This window comes from Haliotis cracherodii, unplaced genomic scaffold (assembly GCF_022045235.1).
Source record: "Haliotis cracherodii isolate W230 unplaced genomic scaffold, xgHalCrac1.p SCAF_11, whole genome shotgun sequence".
In the NCBI taxonomy this organism is placed as follows: Eukaryota; Metazoa; Mollusca; class Gastropoda; order Lepetellida; family Haliotidae; genus Haliotis; species Haliotis cracherodii.
The window spans coordinates 23,013,085-23,028,300 of record NW_027266266.1 but is presented as its reverse complement, the minus strand read 5'-3'; the positions used below and the strand labels follow the sequence as shown (position 1 = coordinate 23,028,300).

The following is a 15,216-nucleotide window of genomic DNA, read 5'->3' as shown; positions in this document are numbered from 1 at the left end:
ACACGATATGGAGTCTGTGCTTGAAAATGCACACAAGTTCTTTACACTTTAGAGAGATAGAGGGAAACCATTTATTAATTGAGATAGGGCAAATTACCGAACTGCCCAAGCTATGGTGTTTTCAATTCATACCATCAAGTCTGTGGTATGATACGAAAACAAAACAGGTATAGGGGTGGTCTCAAAAACAAAACGGGGGCGTAAAAGGATATTAGACAGCTTTGATACAGGGTGATTAGGCGAATAGTGTACAAGTTTTATGAGCAGAAGGTAACCATGACTTGTAGTAGAATTTGGGAGGAATTAAAGATTAATGAATTAATGTTTCCCGGACTGCACTAACTATTGCTCTCCAAGAGATTTTGACCGAGCACTTTCCAGGGGAAAATATTCCATCCCGTCTATGAGGTCACATTATCTCCGAACCATTCATAACTATCACAGTCAGGGCGTCCAGATAATTTACCTTGGTGAATCATGCCACTAACTACATGTGGCTATTGGCAGATGGACAAAAAGTACCCAAGATACCATTAGGTACTTTAATCCTCTTAATTTATCTCGTCACGATATGGCTGCAATATTGCCGATGTGACGTTAAATATTAACTCACTCACTCACTAATCCTCTTAAACCCCCAGAGGAGGTTATGCTTTCAGGGGATTATTGTCCGTCTCAAATTAGTGATAAAAAATGAAATACGTATTATCTACGAAGAATATACTTATGTCTTCGTTGGACATATTTTTATCTACGTAGAAGATACGTTTATCTAATGTATTTGCTACATTCTAATTCGTATATCTACAGGTTTGTGTTTCTATTTTATCTTTTAAAATATCTTACTTTGTTCATCTGTTACATTTTGTATAACCTTTAATTGTTCATATCAGCATTTTTGTGGGACCTCTCACAAAGTAGTGTCACTCATCTTTCACTTGGAACTATATGTAGAAATGCAGTCATAGATCTGATACAAATGGCATATAGAGGTCGTATTTACTGGCATACATACATACATACATACATACATACATACATACATACATACATACATACATACATACATACATACATACATACATTAACACACATACCTTGATATACACCCACATACATACATACATACCTATGTGTGCATGTGCGTGTGCGTTTGTGTGTGTGTGTGTGTGTGTGTGTGTGTGTGTGTGTGTGTGTGTGTGTGTGTGTGTGTGTGCTGATGAGGGCATAGTATCGGAGATGAATATAATTTGGTTTCTTAGTCACTATTCTTTTCATTGGAATGTTAAGAAAGTATGCTATGATTTCAATATTTTATTACAGTGCTTGATGTTAGCTGGAATCATTTTAATCCTCTTAAACCCCCCAGAGAAGATTATCCTCTGAGGTAATTTTTGTCCGTATATATGTCACAAATTAGTGATAACTTAGGAAAAAACGTAATTATCTGTTTCGAAAATTATGTACCGCATTATACGTGAGGTACCAAATTTGGTATCAAGGTTGCTTGGCGCAATCCACCAACGATTGCCGAGTTTAATGATCTAAGAATACTCTTCGTATAAGGTCAAAGAGAATATTTACGTTAGTGACAAAACCCTTTTCATTATAGATTTTCCACCCCTTCAATTTTTGATCAAAACAGATATATTTCAGCAATAATTGATTGCAACAAATATATTATACATTCTGATGCTCTTTGAAACTCAACAAGACATGCCCGAAGATACCGGATATTATTTGTGTATGCCTTGAATTATGATTTCGTGCCATTATCATGATGGATTCTGTTTTTGTTGTTGGGGCAAGGAGTTATTATCCTAGCAAAAGTTGTCAGTAAGTTGTTGTTAGTTCTTCATGACATATGAAAGGAATCCAGACAGTTACATTTATTCATTTATTTCATTAAATATACTTCTTCCTATGAAAGGAAATATTTTATGTTATATTAATGATCCATATGTTAATCATACATTGCTGCAAATATTGCATAAGTTAACATGGTTTGCATTTATTTATTATTATTTCCTTATCTGTGAGAAGTTCACAGAGATCGAGAATACAGAATATCTAATAGTATATGCAATGTAGGTAAAGAATATCCGCGCCCCTCTTTTGATATTAATAAAACATTGTATATAATGTTATGTATTAAGTATTCTCCTTTCCCATGCATGGGAAATCTATGCTGCATTTGCTGACGACTGTTTTGTTTTCCTTTGAATTCTTCGACAAAATATAATGTATAAAAATAATACGATTGAATTGTCTCGTTTGTTTCAAGGAAACGGTCATGTGCTCCTTATCAAATTAAGTAAACTTTCAATGCAAATCGACATAATTTCAGGGTCCGGTTGCACAGAGCTCTCTTCGGTAACTCGTAACTCAATGTTATTGCAATGGGCTCCTAACTAAGCTACTATTGGATGATAAATCAATAAACCTATTTGTCGAATAGACCTAATGTAATCCATCATTTTTAACCCGAGGATGGATCTTTCAGTCATAAATTTCGATGTGTACAGTTTCTAGAGTATCAATCTAACAATACAGACATGACACAAGCTGCACGTAAAATAATTGATAAAGGTAGTCCTTGCGGGTTCACATACATACATTTATCATATAATGGGTAGGTTTCTCGGCAGGATAAAGCCAACGGATAAAAACGATAACGTTGGTGTCATATACGGATAGATATGCAAATATCAAAGGTCAAGTAGGGACTACTTTCACTGTTCATAAACAATCATGGCGTCTCCCTCCACACTCCGTCGCAGTGGTGACTCAGCATAATACTATGCTAACTGGCTGCCGGCCGCATGGAACTCCCCGTATGAGAGTGGTCGCTCTCGTCATTCGGCGATCGAGTCAGAATTAACCATCGGGAATCTGGATAAACTACAGGGATAATTGCTATCATTATCAAAAGCACAGTCTAATATACTGAAAATCAGTGTCCTAGCCTAGTCATATCTGTGCTTGTAGATCTCTGAGGCTTGAAACCTTCTCCACACAAAAAAATAGTTGGATTTAGCCGAAATATATTTGAATTGTTACCTTGTTTCGTTTTGTCGCTGTGTGTACATCTGACTACACTTCTTAACGTTATGACAGGACAGACCGACTGTCAACAACGTCTGACCGTGGCCGGGACGTCTCATAGACTAGGGTTAGAGTAGCTTCCCTTTGACAAAGGGCAGTTACTCTAGCGGACAGACCGATGGATTTCCGCGAAAGGCAATTAAAAACAATTGTTGTTTTGCGTTTATGTTGCTTCGCCACTGCATAAGAAATAGATTTCATTTGGAACTATATTGGCTACTGTCACTGTCCGACTGACACATCACTTACCCTCTGACGTAATAAATATTAATGCGCGCATTCCAGGAAAACTCGCAATGTTTCGGTAATGTTTGTGAGACAGGGAAAGCGATTTTGAAGTACAGAATTAAAGAATGACATTATATGATAAAGAGGTTATCACGCTTGTGTGTTTGGGGGTGGTAAATATCCTGTATAATACAATGTTTATTCCTAATGCAGGATATTTACCATCCCCAAACACACTCGCGTGATAACCTCTATGTACATCGCCCAGGACATTGTCATTATTTGCTTTACATCCTCCGAGCAACGTTATAAAATTTGAAACTTGAATAAATTGATATCATGTATATGAACATGTATAAATCAGCTTGCACACAGACTACTGCAGAATGATTATTACAATTTACGTCAATTTTTATTACAATTTGCGTATGACAATTTACGTCAAATTTTATTACAATTTACCTTTTATTACAATTTACGTCGTAACATGGGTAAATCAGTGTAAGGGAGTCGGCTGTCTGATGGTTATTGAGCATTGAACAAGATAAACTCCTTGGCCAAATTACCTTGTTTTGACTTTGCCAATCCGAGCAGAATTTCAATTAATATGCACCACGACACGGATCCGCAAGAAGGGGGGAACAATTGGTGCCCTTGGGGATGGCCACTTTTTGCCCAATTGTCTTACCCTCACGTTCATAGTGTCTACATGATTTTAGTACTTCCACGGTATTTTCAGGTACCTGTGAAGTGTCTGATTCGCTGGTCTCAGTAAAAAATAGGTTATCTCATACAGATCTGCAGCGTTGATCTACCATATACTCTTTCACCTGCAGAGTTTGATATACTATGTAACGAAAGATACCTTTGGGCATTAACCCACTTGTGTCTGAAGCGCCTGAATATCCTTCTTAGGTTTTCTTTGTCTGAAAGCTGCTCACCGACTCCATACCAAATTCGATTCTTACAACCTTCTCCTTAAGATTATCTAAATCTGCAATTTTTATCTCAAGTCCAGACACTTTAACTTCGATGTCAAGAATGGATTTCTCTATCGTGTCGTTTTTCAAATTTTATTTTTTTAAGTAGATGGATGACTGTGTTCATATCAGGGTCACTTGTATGAGTGTAGCAAGAGTGTCAATCACTGCATTGTCTAGTCCAGTGTTGATTGTTTACAGACCGCCACCATACAGCTGGAACAACTGCTGACTGTGACGTTTATCAAACAAACAATAATGCAAATAGTGTAAATGTATGGCTTCAAAAATCTTGAATACATTTCAGTTGTGGGGCGGCCGGGTAGCCTAGTAGTTAAAGCGTTCGTTCGTCACGCCGAAGACCTGGGTTCGATTCCCGACATGGGTACAATGTGTGAAGCCCATTTCTGGTGTCCCCCCGCCATGATATTGCTGGAATATTGCTAAAAGCGGCGTAAAACCTTACTCACTCACTCATTTCAGTTGTCTTAAGTTTTCTAAAACTCAGAAGTGACCTTCAGCCAATGGTATTAATATGGAGACCGAGGGTAGGCTTGTGGTTCACCTGGGATCGATTACAAGCACTGAGGCAACCAGCTAGCTTTTCACTCATTTACTCATTCAACCAAACTCATAAAAACAATTCAACACCAAAAGCATACATGAAAGAAGATTCCGGTTAGAATTGGGTCTTCAGCAACCTGCGCTTGTCGTAAGAGACGACTGACTGTATCTGGAAATCAGGATCGCTGACTTGGGTGATGCAAGTCATCGTATCCAATTTGTGTGGTTTAATGCTTATGAATTAAATCACTGGATTGTCTGATCCAGACTCGATTATTGACAGACTGTTGTCATGTAGCTGTAATATTGCTGAGCGCGGCGTTCAACAACAAACAACATGAAGAGGGTGACTTTGATCGTTTATTTAAACCTTCAAACTTTACATGACGTCTGTGTATATACGTGTGTGCATTATATCCACCACCACTCCCTGCAAACAGTAATGATCACACCGACTTGTGACAAGTGAGCCCCCCACAAGTTACACATGCCATTTGTCATTCACTCCGATTTTGCCAGTTGTGATGGAATAGTCCAGCTTATTTATAATTAGGCCGGTCTGCATGAAATTAGATGCTGATAACTTATTCATATTGGAAATCAAACTGTAAAATAAATCCAAAACATTGTGATACAAGCAATAGAATTCAACTCATTATAAAAAAACTCACTGTCGAATAAGACCCTTGGATGAGGGAAAGACACTAAAATAGGCCCCACACATTGTACCCATGTTGGCAATCCGACCCGGGTCTTCGGTGTGGCAAGCAAACGTTTTAACCACTCGACTACCCGCTCAACCCATGTATATTGATATGTATGATGAAGTAACGTAATACAGTGCTGAATAGTGAAGAATTTGTGAACATACAAAAGCCATACACATACACACACATGCATGTGCATGCACGTCGCTATAGAAGTGCAATAATCTTGGACGCGACGTCTAACCCAATTTCACCTCACATTTGAGCTGTGTGACAAAATGCATGTGTTACAAAGGGTAGGATACGATGGTGAAGATAGCCGAGGCGGTATTATCACTGAAGCATGTCCAGTACAAACTGCTGCACCTTCTCAACACAGATTTTCTTAATTATCGTCACATTTGGCTCATTGCCCATTCTATCCTTCCAGTCAACGACCATTTGACCTCGGGTCAGGTGTCCGTGTAGCTCCACAGTTGCATGAACAGTCTCCTTGTCCAATATGCTTTCCCTGTCCAGCACTGTTGTCATGGCAAAGAGATCACATGACCGGAAACCAGGTTGTCGTCTGCTCTTGACTTTCTCAATCCAATGTTCGGTGATTTTCTTGAAGAAGTTAGCTCTCGGGGTGCCTAGGCCGATCCATTTGTCGTAGACAGCCTACAAATATATGATAAAATAAATTGAAAAAAGTTTGTACTTAACATGCAGATTTTATGAGAGTTATAATATCTTTATGATTTGACCATGACGATCTGATTCTCTTAAACGTTTACAAGAGGTCGTATATTCCAAGATATCTGCATTATCAATGGCAGATAGCATGAGCAAATGCCATGACACAATTAATCAGGTAACACATTAACATCTCAGGCCTCATTCGTCGACTCTAACAAAGGAGACGTGTGTCAGTCTGAGAAATTCCGTTCTAAAATCTAGTTTAGAAGACTTATGGGAACATTACTTCACCAGTCCTTAGAGTTTGTAACTATTTCTGCTTGAACGAGACAAACATGTTAACCATCTATTTATTTTCAATTTGTAGAAACTCAAAAGCACTTAGAATTATAACTCTCAAATGCTACTAGGCTATGACGACAAGTAGTAGTATGGGGAACGGATGTTCTGGACCACTGCCGCCTAGACCAGATTCATACCCCAACACGCGGGGGAAATGACCTCTGTAGCAGTGTTGGGGTATGAATCTGGTCTTGGTGGCAGTGGTCCAGAACCCCCATTATCTTTACTACTTGTCTCCCATCACTTGATTTGACTACCGAAATCTAATAGTCTCGAGCTAGCGAAGGTTGCTCTGAATGCAAATAACAGACCGAGGATCATAATCCACATTCAGCGGATCCTGGCACCTCGAGGGGGAAAAATCCGTATGTCGGTGGTTTAGACCACGAGATTACGCGTGACTTTGTGGGGAAAGTGCTGATTCGGCTTTACGACGCAACGCATCAGTAGCATGCAAACTTCCGTCAGCATTCATTAAGGTAGTTCATATCCATACCCATGGTATCTGTCTCTGTGTATCCAGACAAACCTCCCACGGAATAATAGACAGTGGGGCCTTAAGCGAACTCAGGCAGATGTATGCGGCTTCAGGGTCGATATAAAAGTTGAACTCTGACGAAACCGTGACGTTTCCACGACCTGAAAGAAAACAAAGCAGTTCGGAAGTACCTAATTGTTCACCCGTCTGTCTCTGCGAGATCTACAACAATGGTATTGTGGGACTTGGCAGTCTTCACGGGCCTCTGTTCGTATGAAGACATTGAGGCATAGTAAAGGTAATTATCATCTAGCTGAACCGAGTTGCGTTCAATAGCCCTACAGGATCCGCTGGTCATAGGTTCGACCCGAGAAACGTGAAGATCATGATCCTTAGTCTGTCAGCAAGATGGTACTTGTGGTTACCCTGCTTGGCGCTCAGCATTAAGGGGATAAACAAAGGACTGGTCAGCTCGGAGTCAGTGCATTGTTTCAGAGTTTGGTATCCATGTTAAGCTGGGATATGGTATCACAGTTAGTTAATTCTATAAAACCGGCAGTAAACAAACACAGACAGACAGACAGACAGACAGACACACACACACACACACACACACACACACACACACACACACACACACACACACACACCAAGGTAAGAAGCTACATCAGTGCCATAATTTTTAATGTTAAACCCAGTTTCATTTCAGATCACGCCATCTATCTGACTTTAATCCTACACACCTAGAACCTACCCAGGGGATGTTTGTATCGAGGCAAACCTCATACGGGAGGATAGCTATATTCTTCAGCTCTCTCAGTGAAATAAAGGCTGCCTCACAGTCACAGTAGAAGTTGTGCTCAGCTGATGTGCTCAGTCTTCCCTTACCTGGAAACAAATCACACAAAGAAGTTCGTATCAATAGTGTGAATATATTCTTATAATTAAATTGTGGCCAATTACTTGGGTTTCGCACCATAAAGTCAGACACTGCAAGTACATACATGTATATGAATACTGGGCCAGTTAAATCAATGGTCAAGAAATGTTTGTCAAAGAAATTACCTTTTTTTTCTAAATACTTCGAGACACACACTTTTAAATTACAATGAGCCTAGGATGAAGGTGTGTTTGTGTGTTTATGTGTGTGTGTTGTTGTTGTTTTGTTTGTTTGTGTGTGTTGTTGTTGTTTTTATGATGTGTGATATGTGTGTGAGAGAGTGTGAGTGCGTGTGTGTGTGATGTGTGATATGTGTGTGATTTTGTTTGTGTGTCGTGTGTGTGTGAGAGTGTGTGATGTGTGGTTTGTGTGAGAGAGAGAGAGAGAGTGTGATGTGTGTGTGATGTGTGTGTGAGAGAGAGTGTGTGTGTGATGTGTGATATATGTGAGTGTGTGTGATATGTGTGATGTGTGTGAGGGTGTGTGTGTGTGTGTGTGTGTGATGGCAACAACCCCCCCCCCCCCAAAAAAAAAAAAAAAAAAAAAAGAAAGAAAGAAAATATAAAAGAAATGAATTAAAAGACAACAACAACAAACAATACCGAAAATCCAATGCTCGGTCCCTTACCTTCAATATTACCTCCCATGATAAACACCTCCTTTAGTTTCTGTCCAAGGTCTGGATCCAGGCGCAACGCAAGGGCGATGTTGGTCAGAGGCCCCAGGGGAATTAGAGTTATCTCCCCTATGTCGCAAAGATCACAGAAGCTGCATTATTCAATTTTCGAGAACCAAATGAATTATTTAGGAATCAAAGTATAATGATTTATGTCTTCAAAATTAAAAACAAGCCATAAGACTTATCTATTTATAAGATGGTTTGCGGATTTGCGTTTCTTAAAACGATTGGCCGGTGGTCGAAATAGTGATAAAAAAAATCAAAATAAAACTAGATAATTTATTTTTGCCTTTGTAAGCATGTATCAGATCACTAGGGTGCGAAATAAAAACAAATTTCAAAGTCACTATTTTTCGCATGGCACTGTGGTGAAATGTTACAGAATTGTTTAATATTTTTACAAATATAGGAACAAAGGCACACACGGGTTGAAGTAACGGCGAATCTGTGACTATTTGAGCAAACAATAACGGGTCATTGAACTTGTCGCAGTCAATCAGGTAAACAACTTGCGATATTTCCTATTCACTAGCTTGATTATCAGACTGGGCGTTAATTGATTAATTCACAACTAGATTTTATTTCCTGGTTGTTTGGGGCGGCTGGACTGTAAACCAAGTAAATAACAAATATAACGTCATACCTGGATACTTGTTGATAAGTCTTAGTATAGCCATTACGGCATGTTCCGACTGTAGGTCTGCGATATCCACCTCCTCGGACCACGTGACGTCACCCAGCCCGTCCACCCCGTGAAAGTGAGACGCATCCGTTTCGTTGTCAAGGATGGGGCGATCTGCACCTCGGTATACAGGAATCTGAGCCACAGGGGGCGGGCACTTAGTGAGGAGGGTCGTGTAAGTTTAATGACAGTGGCAAAATTACATAGATTTTTCAAAATATATTCGACTATTGAAACTGGTCAGGGTGTGCTTCTGTTTGTTTTTTTGATTGTTTGTTTGTTTGTTGTTTCACTCTGCACTCAGCAATGTGCCCGCTATATGACGGCGGTCTGTAAATATCCTCGTAAGTACCAGACAACCCAGTGATTGACATCATGAACATCGATCCACGCAATTGAGATACGATGACATGCATCAGCCAAATCACCGAGCCGGACCACCCGATCCCGTTAGTTGCCTCCGACGCTTTTGATTGGCCGGCTATTGGTAGCACCGGATATTATGCACCGGATAATAAAGGAAGGAGTCTCGCTTGTGCTCCTTAAGTTGTGATGTACATGTCATACTCACACTCCGCTTGCCACATTCCTTGAGGACTCGGAGCGTGTTGACGCACACTTTGTCCAAGTCTGTGTTTCCCCGTACACACGTGATCGCCAACACCTCCACATCAACCTGCGACAGCAGCAGCATCAACGCCGTGGCGTCGTCAATCCCGGTGTCTACGTCAACAATCACCTTCATATTTCTCCTTTTGAAGCTGCACAGTTATTGGACCTTGAAAAGAGATTTTAGTACAGAGTTGTTTTCGGCAACGTAAGGACACAATATCATACATTTACAATAATATACTAATGGTGAAGAGAGGCGAGATGAGATTAACGTCGCGTTCAAGATTATTGAACAAAAAAACTCCGAGCTGAGCTGTCCTTAATTTATCGTCTGCCGAGCGTCAGGCAGAGCAACAACAAGTACCATGTTTTAACATTTTTTTTATATGAAGCGGCCGGGTATCGAACCACCAACAGTCCGCTGGCCAGGACACATTATGGAAATGACAACGTAATTGTTTCGAAGATAAAACGAAAGGCTTTAGTGTTTTATTAACTCCTCACATTTTTACTAAGATGACATATAATCTTTCTTTTTTTGAATTAGCTCAGAATTAGTACAGGTTTTATATGGTCTTTGACAAGCCTGTTTCAACGTTGGACGAATTATCCATAAAAAACATTACAACAAAAATAAATAGAAAAAGGGTTAATAACGTAGACTACTCAATAAATAGATATGGCACACTTGTTAAAATTAAGCTGAATAATAAGGTAATGTTTGTGTTGACAAGGTAAATCATAAGGTGATACTTTACTCAACCTTTAATCTTTGTTACGAATCACAAATTACTCATAACTTGATAATCAAGATAAAAAAAGCCACCGCCTGCACACTCAGATAATTCTATCCAAAGTTGAGTATTTTTCTATGTGTAACTTTGTAATTTAAGTAATTCATGTACATCTATATAAGACTATTCCCCTATTGTTTCATTTATGTAACGACACACATTAGATAAATAATTACTAAAAGAACAAAAAATGGTCGAAGTCACGATTATTTACCTTAATGATAGATCTGGGGATCGAACTCGAAATGTGAATTCATTTAAAACGAGTGTTGAGAATGTCAACATTTGGAGTGGCCTCCCTTGCTCCTTCAATCAATGAAAAGGTCTCTCGTGTTACTTAGCCTGCCTATTGTGCATTTTTCATATGATCGCGTTCTTTGATAACATCTGGATTTTACAAGCCACTCCCTTTGAGAACTAAACATGTATTGGAAACTTGAACACAAGTATTACCACAACTCAATGGACCATGTAACTTACAATGATAACAAACGCAGACGAGGATGAATATGTCTGTGATATGGTCCTGTGCCGTGTACAACTGCGCACGTGCTCGTAGTGCAGTGGAATCGTGTGCGGTGGCCTGAAAAGCTCAACTCACTACATCAGTATCGCACAAGGGGTATATAATGCTGCAGTGTTAGAACAATACGCGGGCATCTTACCTGCTGAAGGATGACAAGCAAGCTGAACGCTAGCTGGGGCTTCCCGGGTCACGATTCGTAATGAGGTCAAAGGACAATCAGACAATCAAGCCGTGAGCTCGCACTTTCGAAAACGACGTGACCTGGTTTACTGTCAGCGATATCAGCTAACATTTTTGTACTTTATATGCAAGCCAGTTATTGTACATGTAGTCACGTGTGTGTGTGTGTGTGTGTGTGTGTGTGTGTGTGTGTGTGCTTTGTTCAATACATATATATATATATATATATATATATATATATATATATATATATATATATATATATATATTCATTCACCCACTCCTATTACTGACATGAAATTATAACATTCATTTCGATAGTTAGTGTGAAGTATTATAAATCCATGTTATTAAGAGGGAATTTATTTCGAATGAAATTTAGCGTTCATGTTCATGTTTTTAATACTTCCTTAGTTCCTTTTGAGAGTTTCCCCTAAATCCTCACACGCACAATTAGGACCTCTGAAGATCCGGGGTAGAATAGGTCTTCAGCAACCCATCCTTGCCGTAACAGGCGACTATGCTTGTCGTAGGAGGCGACTAACATGATCGGGATCGCTGACTTGGTTGATGCATATCATCGCATCCCAATTGCGTAGATCGGTGCTCATGATGTCAATCACTGGATTGTCTGGTCCAGACTCGATTATTTGCAGACCGCGGTCATATAGCTGGAATATGGAATATGGAGTGTTGCGTTACACAGCAAACAAAACAAACAAACGTACAATTAGCCGCTCCCATTGAAACACCCACCCTTGTTAACTATCAGCTTTTCTGTCACTCCGGCAATGCGCTGTAACACATCACCGATTGGCTACAAAAGATAAAATATTATTAAATCTCTATACCAATTTCTTACTTATTCGCTTAGCTCAGAATACCTATACCTTATTTCCTCAAAGGTGAACTTTTATTAAGAATTCCAGAAGGAAAACCTGAACCTGTGGAGTTTGAAGTACAAAAAAACGGTTCATGTCTTCGAACCGAAAATGTTATTCACACCCACTCCTATTACAGGCATGAAATTATAATATTTATTTGGATCATAAGTGTGAAGTCGTATCATTAATCCATGTTATAAAATGGGAATATACTTCGAATTCTAATAAGGTAATATTGTCGAGTAGGTTTATAGTACTCTGAGGTGAAGGCATAAGCGGGACTGGGATTTCTAAATAGCATCAGAACTGTCAGACATTGGGCACTCCTTTCCAGTTACCAACTCGGAATCCACCTTACAGAGAGCTACATAAGGGATTGAGGTAAGAACGACTAGAGGGGTGGAATAGTCCATTTCAAGGGGGAAAGGTTACCAACCAATGGTAAATTAGAACGATGATAGTTGTGACGTAGGGACCAGGTTTAAAGGAAGAGCGGACCTCAAGCTAGTGTGTCTGGTGCGCCCCCGCTCTTGTCTTGTTGTCACTATCTTCCGAACCAGAAACCAATCTGAGGCACCAGTATTTCGACTGAGACTGAAGCCTTGCCGCCAGTCTCCTAATTAATTGACAAAGATCGTGGGTTTGACCAACATCACAAAGAGTGAATAAAAGCTGTAAAGAGAAGATCACCCTCTTGTAATTGCTTAGGGAACTACGGTGAAGGTCAAAGGGCCCTCTAGAACTGACACTAACAGAGAGTACGTGCGTTGGTGGCTGCCAGCAGGCGTTGTGACGGGACTGTTGGCCGTTGCACAATTGATTGCACAAATATCAGAGGTTGTGAGGGGACTGTGCGCCGGTTGCACAATTGATTGCACAAATAACAGAGGTTTTGAGGGTTCCAGCAGGCGTTGTGAGGGGACTGTGCGCCGGTTGCACAATTGATTGCACAAATAACAGAGGTTGTGAGGGTTCCAGCAGGCGTTGTGAGGGGACTGTGCGCCGGTTGCACAATTGATTGCACAAATAACAGAGGTTGTGAGGGTTCCAGCAGGCGTTGTGAGGGGACTGTGCGCCGGTTGCACAATTGATTGCACAAATAACAGAGATGTTAGGGTACCATCAAGGCATTTTGAGGTACTTGCGAAGGAGGCGCAACTGACTGCACAAATAACAGGCTGTGAGGGTGCCAGCATGCGTTGTCAGGAGACATAGACCTTGGAGAGTAGAGACCGTGTCGGAGGTGCGGGACAGAACTGTCAGTGCGACATTCTGACCTTTTATATAGTGCAAAATAATTCCATTCGATAGGGCCTTCCTTAAGGTGAGCCCTATATTATTACATTGCATTAAATACTGATTTGAAAGAACGAGATCCTTGACATAATCATGCCACTGACATCAACCGATAGTGAAAACCCAAACTCCATGAGCCCTGTCAACCAAAAGTGTTTAACACCAGCTGCCACCAGTACAGGTTTGTGGCCCTATTCTCATTGCGATTCACGAATAAGGTCGCTCCATCTGACCTAGATACCAATGCAGCCATAATTAGCACGCCAGTACTGGCCAACCCGACTACCGGTCGAATGGTCACCATTCATTTCTACTGCAGCAAAATCGCAAATGTTGCAAACTGATATTTTAGCACCCCGACCACACATAGCAACTGTTGTTCAAGTAAGAGGCCAGGGATGCTTGAAGAAACTTGAGTGCTATTGTAGAAGAACTATTTCCCCAATACCTACATTGTATAATCCTAGGCATCACACTGGTTCGAGGGAACACTGTCTGGGGATAATTGCTCTTGGCAAATTTTAAGGAAAACGTTCTTACAAGGATATACTCCCAACTCAATGTTACGCTGAAAAGGGCCAATGATCTGATGGACAGAGCCGTTTGCGAATGTCCTACAAGTGGTCAGACATCAATGGGAGATACATTAAGGTTCGGGAACAGTTTTTTCTTTAATAAGTCTGTCGGGCCTTTAATGCAAACTGCATTTATGTATTCATTTTAATATGTCCTATGTGTAATGGAGCGGTGTTAACATAAGCGCTTCGCTTGTTTACCAATCCATTTTCACACTTTTGTGAAAATAAATATGTTTAAACCAAACTGGTGATGGGGTGTGTCGAGCTGCAACCCTCCCCAGCATCTCCATTTCGGACTGAATCTCAGATTCGCCCGGGGCTTTCCTGCAACAATTAACTGATGCGTCGTGACAGAACTGAAATACATCACCAAACTCACCCACACATCTCCACTAGCAGTTCATAACATAATGGACCTTTTCCTGCTGTTAGCCTCTTATCTGCATCCCGTAGAGCACATACGACCGGTTGCAGAGGCAACATAGTCAACATGTCACTCACTGTGTCCAGCCTGTTGTTCATGCTCTCAGCGTTCACGTTCCACACCTTGGCGTACGCTGGCCAAAAAAGTGACAAAATTACCTTAAGATTTTTCCTTTTGGAAGTCAGTCAAAGTGCTCTCAAACATGAGATGGATTTAAAGTTTAAAGAACTTAAAAATGAAATTACTCAGCTGAAGGACACAGGATGCGTTGGCAAGGCTGTAAGAAGACTTCAAAGCAGGTAGCAGAAGGTTTAAAGGCTCCTTGGCAAACTTTCCGATCAGCTCGGTACTTTTCAGGAAGAAAACAAAATATTAAAGGGTGAGATAGCTACTCTGAAAAAGGTCATTGTACCTCAATCTGAAGAACAGGATGTGTTTCCCGACACCACGTCGACCACGCCATATATATCGGCAGGGAAGGGAGAGACTGACAATCCTATTGTGACCGCCAAACCGATGTCTGGATTGATTGGAACGGA

General features: G+C 40.5%; 1 protein-coding gene across 5 annotated transcripts; it reads right to left on the bottom strand.

The window, feature by feature from the left end:
- Positions 1–5,241: 5,241 nt before the first annotated feature.
- LOC139455588 (nucleoside hydrolase-like) lies at positions 5,242–11,581 on the bottom strand. Of its 5 annotated transcripts, XM_071237140.1 has the most exons (7): positions 11,455–11,581; positions 11,270–11,372; positions 9,955–10,161; positions 9,345–9,540; positions 8,651–8,767; positions 7,101–7,243; positions 5,242–6,244 (listed from the first exon to the last, which is right to left on the bottom strand). In XM_071237140.1, exons 3-7 carry the CDS (start codon positions 10,126–10,128, stop codon positions 5,918–5,920), a joined length of 957 nt encoding a protein of 318 aa, XP_071093241.1. In that variant the 5' UTR covers positions 10,129–10,161; positions 11,270–11,372; positions 11,455–11,581; the 3' UTR covers positions 5,242–5,917. The 5 variants fall into 5 exon arrangements, with proteins under 5 accessions (XP_071093241.1, XP_071093240.1, XP_071093242.1 ...); XM_071237139.1 differs by having other exon boundaries at positions 11,270–11,581; XM_071237141.1 differs by lacking the exons at positions 7,101–7,243; positions 11,270–11,372 and adding an exon at positions 7,837–7,970.
- Between the last annotated feature and the right edge of the window lie 3,635 nt (positions 11,582–15,216).

Bases quoted from the DNA above. Each gene is read 5' to 3' on its own strand.
- LOC139455588 (XM_071237139.1), bottom strand. From the start codon at position 10,128: ATGAAGGTGATTGTTGACGTAGACACCGGGATTGACGACGCCACGGCG. The intron at 9,541-9,954 runs GTGAGTATGACA...CTCCTCACTAAG, and splicing joins AGGAATGTGGCAAGCGGAGT to TGCCCGCCCCCTGTGGCTCA. The intron at 8,768-9,344 runs GTATGACGTTAT...TTTGCGACATAG, and splicing joins ACTTATCAACAAGTATCCAG to GGGAGATAACTCTAATTCCC.